The 10,068-nt window shown below is 41.7% G+C and overlaps 1 protein-coding gene across 2 annotated transcripts in view; it reads left to right on the forward strand.

The window, feature by feature from the left end:
* CRADD (CASP2 and RIPK1 domain containing adaptor with death domain) overlaps positions 1–6,310 on the forward strand; it is a 34,831-nt gene extending 28,521 nt beyond the window's left edge. For both annotated transcript variants that reach the window (XM_029607513.1, XM_029607514.1), the window contains exon 2: positions 3,534–6,310. In XM_029607513.1, the coding sequence (XP_029463373.1) occupies positions 3,603–5,798 (2,196 nt within the window). In that variant the 5' untranslated portion in view covers positions 3,534–3,602 and the 3' untranslated portion in view covers positions 5,799–6,310. The remainder of the gene's footprint in view (positions 1–3,533) is intronic.
* The last annotated feature ends 3,758 nt before the right edge of the window (positions 6,311–10,068 follow it).

The following is a 10,068-nucleotide window of genomic DNA, read 5'->3' on the forward strand; positions in this document are numbered from 1 at the left end:
TCATGTAGAAGCTGCAGTAAGTCCTCTTTCCAAAGGACAGCTTTGTCTGCCTCTTTGGGAATAGAGTTGAACACCAGCTCCTTTAAAATATCTCCCCATTTGGTAGAATAGGCAGAATCCTCGAGGTCAAATAAACATAGTAAATGTTGACAGAATAGGACCCAATTGGTCCATCCAGCACGTTTTTAGCCATCATGCATTGAAGAAAAGAAGGTGCCTCTTCATAGAACCACCGGAGAATTGGGTACTGAAGCAGCATAGAGCCTTGAGTGTATAGATACTGTTGATGCACAAGGGTGCATCAGCACTGTTGACACCTTCGTCACCATCAACATATGTCTTCACATCAAGCCTTGTAACATCGATCATCGATGCCTTTGCCCATTAGACCATTGGAAACATTGAAGCATTGTACTGTAAAATTCCTACACAACTATGCTTGTCAGGACAAAATTTTCACGAGCAAAAGGGGATATGATCTCCCTTCTACTACTGATTACTAGAGCACTATTGCCAATGAAATTGCTGTCACAAGGTCTGCGTCTAGACACACCAGATCCTATTTGCTTTCTGGTGCCTCATTTCCAAAGGGCCTCCGGTATAAATTTTACAAAGTCCAGATGTCAACATTCCATTCTAGTATCAGAAGCTGTTCCACCATCTACACCAGGTCAGAAGGCATGTCAGCCACTTAACCATGTAGCTGAACTGGTAAAAGATTTCTTTACCTCATTAGTGGCTAAGGATAAGGGAACTATTCAACCTTTCCTTTCCAAGATGCCATCTTTGCTTTCATAAGAAGGAGTCCCAGAATCCCCAATACTTCTAGATTATCCATCAAAACCCCCCACAAGGGGTTTCTAGCCCATTGCATTTGCATGCAGATGACGCTTCACTCCAAGGATATGCATTAGGAGTTCTTCTGAGGTGACTGAGGACTCCTCCACAGTCACCAGCTTTAACACTGGAGTCCTGGATTAGTGTTTCCTCACCTCCAGGCTCTGAAGAGGGATTGATGGGCATTCCCTCTGACCCCCCCCCCCCCCCCCAAGCCATCACCAGAACCTCTAGAACACTTGTCTCCTCTGGAAGACCTTCTCTACTCCAGGTTTGTGAACAAATTAGGAAAAGCTCTTGGGAGTGAATGTGTTTAAGGAAACAACCCTAATTCAGAAGTTTTGGGCTGCCTCCAGGTTCTAGAAACTCCAGTGGATTCATCATATCCTACAAGATTTACAGATGAAAATGTGGCAAAATTCCATTTCCTGGGATTTCCTAGGGGGATGCCCCAGTAACCTCAAGTACAGAATCTAAAAATCCCCAGGCTTTGGAATAGTACAATTACCTCATCAATCAGTAGTGATAGAATCAGCTCTTAAAAGAGTGAAGAAAACAAGAATTTGTTCAAATATGCCACTAGGGAAGGGATACCAAGCTACTGAATAATTTTGACAAAAAGATGTTCCAAAGCTGTATGCTTAATGTACGGATCACTGCTCATCAATTCTATATGGCTCAGTACTTACATGACTATATAAAAAAAAACGGAGGCAATTCTTTTCCAGCTGCAAATGGCAGAATTGCATATCCTCAGCCACTGTTGGATACTATAGAGTGTATGCACCATCTTTGATCTGTCTACAGGGCATTCAATAACACCTTATGCTCCTCTTCTAACTTCATTGCAGATTGCCACATCGCCTGGTTGAGAGCCACAAAAAGTTGGTGGATGTGCCCTGTCTTGATGATACCCTGAAACAGTGGCTCAGATTAAGAAAAAACATGAGGTGGTGCAATCTCTCTCCATGGGACTGGAACAGCAACCTTCTGCAAGGTGTCCATTCTTATTTCCAGAGTCACCCCTTCTGGCAATTCCAGTGCTACAGAATGCCATCCTTACTTCTGCAACAGCAGCTTCTGACTTGTGCTCAACAACATGAATGCAGTTATCCTAAAGCAGTGCAACAAGAGCAGCCCAAGCTTGGGCCAATTTTTTGATCATTCTTAAGACCCAGCAACTATCTGCTGTAGAGGGGAGAATCCACCACTTCCTAGAAAAATGGTGCAAGATCATCAAAGACCACTGGGTTCTCAAGATTGTGGAGTTTGGATACTGCCTGTATTTCTACTGGATTCCTGCACTTCCTCACCACTCAGCCTTCAATCCAGCTCAGTCTTACTTAATTCAGCTTTGCCTGGAAGTAGAGTTGTTGTGTTCCGCGGCCGTCCGGGCGCGGCCCCCTACCTCCTCCGATGACCAGGGCAGCGTCGGGGCCGACTGCCCTGCCCCCGAGCTCAGCCTTGTCAGTCTTCTGAACTATTTGTCTCTTAAAATTTGTCTCTTAAAATTCCAATAGATTGAGCATGGCAGTGGCCAAACAAACATTGTCAAATTGGCTAGCAGACTGCATTGTGCACTGCTATAAGCTAGAAGGCCTACAAATTACAGATACCATTAAAGCTCATCAGATTAGAGCCATGGCTGCATCAGTGGCTCATCTGCAAGCCATGTCTCTGGAAAACATCTGCAAACCTGCAATGTGGTCATTAGTATGTGCCTTTACCTCCCACTACTGCCTAGACAGTAAATTTTGGCATGCAGTTTTGTGTAGCCTGTTCACCCAGTAGTCTGCTCTCCATGGTAGGGTCTGGGTTGCTTATTCAGAAAACACTTTGCTGTAACCTTCAGTTTGAGATTCCCTATGTTATGGTGAATTCAGCCCTGCTTATCAACAGAAAAATCAAGTTTTTGCTTACTAATTATGGTGTTTTTCATAGGTAGGATGAATTGGCCATACTAAACATCAGCCCACCTTCTTGGAGAGTCTACATCCTATATAGATTTAGCTGTAATGTCAACTGAAGAGGTTCAAGAGGCAACACCTGAATGGGAATTCTCGCACATGCTCAGTAGAGCAAAAGCTCTAGTACCTATGAGAAAGCAGTCTGTTTAGTGCAGCTGGATGACAGTGTTATGGCTAATTCATCCTGCTATTTATAGAAAACACTGTATATGGTAAGCAAACATATTTTATAACCATCTAGATGGCAAACTTGCAGTTCATATTTTCCATTAATATTTCAATATAGTTCACCATTCGTTTGTTTTAAACAAAAAAACTGCTGTCTATAGGTGAGAAGAATTAGTAAATCAGACCCAAAATTAGATCACCAGTAATACAGATGATATCCGATCTCCAGTAGTCCCTAACTCACATTGTTTTGAAAAATCCTTATATTGTATAATTTCCTGACTTATGTTTTTGAAGGGACGTATTTCCAGTGGAACCACTGGCATTAGCATAACTCCAAGAGAAGAGAGAGAATTAGAGTCCAGATTTAGGATAACTTCTTTTAGAGTGTAGCACACAACTAAGAATAACTGTGATGGAGCTTCTTATATGTATTAAAAATGCTTAAATATTGTCTATCTGTCAACCCATGGTATCCAGAACATCTAACCATTTACCATGCTGATACATTATGAATTATGGTGGAGTAAGGAGCATATTTCTTTTTTCTTTTTTTCCCAGCATTCTTGAAAGGGCATCTTGGGCATCAGGTACACATTGGCATCAGACCTAATTATCATGCCCTGAAGGATGGCACTTCCATGTGGCGTTCGTGTTTCCACCACTAAGAAGTGGACAGATGAGCTGGATCCTGAGGGAGAATGGCTTGAAGTTGTCAAAAATCCATTCAATCAGGATTATGCAGAGTCTGTGTTTTGCAGATTGTGCCGAAAGTGGGCTGAAAAAATCCAAACCATGAGAAACTATAATGAGGCATTTGTGAAAGGCACCAGGGGGTTATCAGTAAAGAAAGATAATGTTAGGAAGCACAAGAAGAGTGAGATGCACACTCAAGCATACAACCTTGAAAAGAAACTTGTCACAAAAGATCAGATAGACAAATCATTATTGGCATGGGATTTCTTAAATTCAGGTATGCAAGAAAAGAATCGGATTCGTAAACTGCTCCAGATTTCTTATACGATGGCAAAAATGGAAATGGCTTTCTCCTTGTTCCCTTCCATTGCTGAAATAGAAAGAAGAGATGGTGTTGACCTTGGAGAAACCTATATGAACATTAATGGATGCAAAGAGTTCACTGTCTGCATTGGGGAAACCCTGGAATGGGAACTGGGAGAAATATTGTCAACAGCAGAGTTTTTCAGCATTCTGATTGATGGTGTCACAGATGTCCATGCTGCAGAGAAGCAGCTGATTTACATACTTACCGTCACAGAGAGTGGCCAGACCAAGACATCACTCCTTCGACTGACAGATGTGGAAAACAGCTCAGCAGAGAACCTCAAACAAACTATAACAAAGGCACTTGAGAATCTTGGTGTAACTGACATGAAACACAAACTCATTGGACTCTTGGCAGATGGCTCATCTGTTAGTATGGAGCATGGAAAAGGTCTGGCTGCCATCCTGTGTAGTGAGACTCCATGGCTTGTTTCAGTCCATTGCATAAGCCATCAGCTGGAACTATCAATGAAAGATGCCTTAGAAAGAACTTACTTTGATGAATTCATTCGCATCCTTTCCCTGATTCAGGGCTTGTATAAGAAAAGTCCTAAAAGGCTAAGACAGCTCCAGGCACTTGCAATGGTTCTTGAGGAGGATATGGTAAAATGTGATGACCATGCATCTGGTTTCCGCTGGTTGGCACACAAGCAGCGTGCAGTAGAAGCTTTGTACACCTTATACCCTGCCATTATTGACCATCTACAAAGCATAGTTGAAGATGCTGGTATCAAAAGCAGTGAAAAGGCCATGATTAAAGAGGCAGCACAGATGATGTCCTCTTTCTCCTTTGTGATCCATCTTCTGCACTTTCGGTACTTGCTGAAATGTTTAGCTTCCTTATCATGGACATTACAGTCTGAGCGAACAGATGTGATTGCTGTTTTGACTTCTCTTCAGGATCTTGAAGCTGATCTTAACCACTTTTTGGAGAATCCAACACCTGAATCTGCACAGCTACTTGAGCTGGCTGAAAAATATGTTGCCCTGCCCGCCACAGAAAATGCCAGACAAGTGAAAGAGGAAGTTGTGTATAAGAGCATCTCTCTGAGACATGTGTCTGAGAGAGCTATTACTACTTTCAAGGACACACAGAAGCAGACAGTAGAGGCTGTTCGTGGATGCATCATGGAAAGACTGGGAGACCTAAAAACAATCAGTACCTTGAATGTGTGTGATCTTCTAGATACACAGAAGTGGCCAGAAGACAGGGAAGCCTTGATGACATTTGGAAACATGACATTAAAAGCATTTGTAGAACAATTCCAGCAGCCTCTGCAGTTTATTGGAGTGCAAATGGAAGATATCCTTTCAGAGTGGACAAAGCTTAAGTTATTTTGGAATACAAACCTACCACAGCTGGCAAACAATGAGTTGGGAAAGGAAATAATAGCTTCATCCAATAAGTATCCAAATCTTATTCATGTTGTAAAAATTATGATGTGTCTTCCAACTTCGACTTCCAGTCTTGAACCTTTCTTTGCAGCAATGCAGAGAGTCAAATCAGATTGGAGAAATCGCCTTGGGTCCCGTGTCCTGGAGCATTTGCTAAGGATTAAGTTTGAGGGCCCAGATGTTGAATATTTTGATCCCGAAGAGGCTCTTTCTCGCTTCTTCTCAAAACCACGCAGACCTTCTGTTGTACCCTTTGGTCCTCAAGAAAACCCCAGAAAAAGAAAGATTCATGTGTCTGAGCTAGAAGACCAGCCTTCTCTTCAGCTAGAGGAGAGCAAGGGTAATATAGTAAAGTGGTCTATCTGCTAGAGCATGGCATTGGTAGTCAAGAGGACCTTAGGCCTTGAGGCTTCTCATGTAGGTTCCATTATGGATCTCCTGTTTTGACTTGTTGTTGTTGTTGTTGTTGTTTTTACTGTTTTGAACAGTGATAAAAGCACAAGTTCAAAATAAATGTGCAAAAATACGAAAACTACAATCTAGAAACAAAAACTGAAATACATTCATAAATCTGCAACATGAAAGTCTTTAGATATAAGTCCTTGCAGACATGAAAGGCAGGAGTCCATGCTGGCTAAGATTCATTTTTAGCTAAAAATTATTAGAAACTCACTAACAGATGAAGCTGTTTGTTTGGTTCTCGAACAGGATAATAAAAAATGTATGTCGTTTTTGTTAAAAGTTGAAAATTGGGCATTGAATAATACAGGCAGACAGCCTCACACACATTTACACTATGCTATGACTTGTCAAACATTAAGCTGTTAGCCATTTGTTTTTGAAACAGCATTTTGGCATAGGTGATCATAAATGGCCTTTTATTGAAATGGTTGTTTGGTTTTTAACTCTTTTTTTTCTAAAACAGTATGCATTCTTTTGAAAAGAAATTATAAAGAATAGTGGATAGCGCTGTATTTGTTACCAACCTGTATTGGTATTGAGGGTTCTATCAACATCTGTTGACCTGATTTTACCAGTCTAGTGGACCACTATAATATAATGAAGTGCTGGTAATGGATATAGCACCATCTGTTCTATAGGATGTATAGACAAAGATTAGAAGAGTCATGGGAACTGCCAAGACAACAATGCTGCCTAACTGCTAGGACATGACCAATGATGAAGGCAAGTAAGTATGATCATACAGTGATGTGAACAAGTCAGTTATCTGGAGCAATTATACTCACATATATCTCAGTGGTTGCATGAGAAGTAGACACTGTGAATACCAAGAAATGAGAGAGAGGAATAATGTGCTGTAAAGCTTTTTATAAATGTTAATAAGGGTCTTGCATTCTTACTAGTTTCCACAAGAAACTAGAGTAGAATCCTGATGTTACTATAATGAGAGAGCGCCAAAACACAGAAAGAAAATAACATTTTAATCAGTTTAGAGTCTAAAGTGTGTATAAAACAGTTGTTTAGTGCTATACACGCATACCGGAGGATACAGTCGTTTGCTGTGAGAATACCACTACAATTCAGATTTGTTTTCAGATTTGTCTGCAACTCACTATATTGTAATTGGGTAGTAATAATATTGTTCTCGGGTCCCCTCTAACTTTAAAAAGCTAACATGTCCTTTATCCCAGAGGTAGCCTCATGTAAGGTTCTAAAGTACTAATGCTAAACATGTTGTGGAACATTCGTTCCCGACCCCAGCGGGTATCCCTCTCTCAAGAAATTAAATAGGGCATTCAAAGGATTTAGCAGTGAGAGTGAGAATTTTTGTAAAACTGTGAGGTGTACCTGTCTAACCCCGAAGTCTTATTCACCTTAAGCTCCTTAATCGCCTGTTGTATCTCCAAGGAGATGATTTCCCTGTCCAAATAACCTCTGTCTTCCTCTGTGAGGGTGGGAAGACTAACTTCTTCAAGGTATTGATCAATTTGTTCCAAGGCTATAGAGGAATTCGCTTCATGTAGAGCCCCATAGAATTGTTGGAATCTATGCCTAATATCCGGGGGGGGGTAGTGATTAAACTTTCATCGGGACTTCTAATCGCTGTAATCTGATTTTGAGTTAACTTTTGTTTTAGATATCTGGCCAGGAGTCTCCCAGACCTATTGCCCCATTCAAATTTTTCCTGTGTAACCAACGACAACTTAGCTACCATTTCTTCTTCCGCCATGGCCTGTAGTTCATTCTTTGCTTTCTGCAATTTCGCGTACGTGGCCGTAGACAATGTCTGCTTATGAATAGCAGTTAATGTTGTAATTTCCCCTACCAGACTCTGTTTTGCCCTCTGGCTATTCTTTTTAATAAAAGCTCCCCGGGCAATGAGACGACCTCTCACCACAGCTTTCAAGCAGTCCCAGACTAAGGCGGGGTCTCCTCTATTGGCCAAGTAATCGGAGATATCCCCTTGTAATTGCTTACAAAATTCATCGTCAGCTATAAGGGAATCATTCAATTTCCATGGGCGAAACCTACCCCCTTCTTTAAGGTTATGGACCTCCATGCCAAGGGGTGCATGGTCTGACCAGGTGATTGGATCAATATAGGTCCTATTAACCTTCCCTGGTAACTTCCACTAGATAGTAATCTATGCGAGAATAAGACTGATGTGGAGTGGAGAAAAAGGTGTAATTTCTGGCTTGTGGGTTCCTTTGATGCCATATATCTGTTAAATTCCATTTTTTGATGAGAGACTTCAGTCTCTTACTAGGAGGGCCTGAACCCATGCTACTCCCGCCAAAGTTATCTAGTTGGAGACATAAGGTCAGATTAAAATCCCCTGTTAATATTAGAATGCCCTCTCCTTCCCTGTCTAATAATTGGTCAATCTGCTCAAAGAAGATCTTCTGGTCTGCATTCGGAACGCAAATATTCAATAAAATATACAATTCCCCCTGATATTCAAATTTTACCAACAGAAACCTGCCCCTGGCATCTTCCACACGTTTATGTATTTTATAGTCATAGCCCTGTTTAAATAGTATGCACACTCCTGTGTATTTGCTCATCTTACTAACTGCTGAGAAAAAACGATGAGCAAATAGGGGCCAAGCGAGAAGTTGCACATACTGTCATTTCAAGTGTGTTTCTTGCAAGCATATTACCATGGCCTCTTGGCCTTGAAGATCCTGTTTAAGGAGGTGTCTTTTGCACAGGAAATTAAGACCCTTTACATTAAGAGAAAAAAATCGAAGTGCCATATTGTGGGTTTGAAAAATACAATGAGCATTATCACAGCTAGTATGATGCTCACATGTAAATGTGTGCAAACTGCTCCATGATTACCACCTCCTGAACACCTCTGGTTAAAGCACCCTCTCATTTGGCTGTCGTACTGAAGCCCTCTTGTATTATTATTCCTACATCTAAGATCTGTGTGAGTGTCTGTATACCACCCAAAATTCCCTCCCACCCAAGCCTCCTCCCAGTCCCCTTCCCCCCTCCCCCTCCCTAGTGTAATCAACATGACACCATGGCCTTTCTGCTAAGCAGAGGAGGTCAGTGTTCGTCCCCGGGCATAAGAACATAAGAAATTGCCATGCTGGGTCAGACCAAGGGTCCATCAAGCCCAGCATCTTCTTTCCAACAGAGGACAAAACCAGGCCACAAGAACCTGGCAATTACCCAAACACTAAGAAGATCCCATGCTACTGATGCAATTAATAGCAGTGGCTTTTCCCTAAGTAAAATTGATTAATAGCCATTAATGGACTTCTCCTCCAAGAACTTATCCAAACCTTTTTTGAACCCAGCTACACTAACTACACTAACCACATCCTCTGGCAACAAATTCCAGAGCTTTATTGTGCGTTGAGTGAAAAAGAATTTTCTCCGATTAGTCTTAAATGTGCTACTTGCTAACTTCATGGAATGCCCCCTAGTCCTTCTATTATTCGAAAGTGAAAATAACCGAGTCACATCTACTCATTCAAGACCTCTCATGATCTTAGAGACCTCTATCATATCCCCCCTCAGCCGTCTCTTCTCCAAGCTGAACAGCCCTAATCTCTTCAGCCTATCCTCATAGGGAAGCTGTTCCATCCCCTTTATCATTTTGGTTGCCCTTCTCTGTACCTTCTCCATCGCAACTATATCTTTTTTGAGATGCGGCGACCAGAATTGTACACAGTATTCAAGGTGTGGTCTCACCATGGAGCGATATAGAGGCATTATGACATTTTCCGTTCTATTAACCATTCCCTTCCTAATAATTCCTATCATTCTATTTGCTTTTTTGACTGCTGCAGCACACTGAGCTGACAATTTTAAAGTATTATCCACTATGATGCCTAGATCTTTTTCCTGGGTGGTAGCTCCTAATATGGAACCTAACATCGTGTAACTACAGCAAGACACCCAGTTCCTCCCGATCCCTCTAAAAACTTGTGTCGCATAATCCCCTCCCCCCCAGCAACTAATAATTTCCCCATGAATTATTAAAGTCACAAACATATAAAGTCCTTCATTATTCCCCAGTTTGGTTACTACAGGTAGTTGAGAGTGAGCATCCGAGGTGTCCTCAAGATGGCGAGTCACCTTGGGCCTTCCAGGACTAGCTGAGAAGCCACTCCAGTGTTCCAGCGCAGCTTCCGACCTCCCTTCTCGACCCACTGCACCGTGG

Source organism: Rhinatrema bivittatum, chromosome 6 (assembly GCF_901001135.1).
Source record: "Rhinatrema bivittatum chromosome 6, aRhiBiv1.1, whole genome shotgun sequence".
NCBI lineage: Eukaryota > Metazoa > Chordata > Amphibia > Gymnophiona > Rhinatrematidae > Rhinatrema > Rhinatrema bivittatum.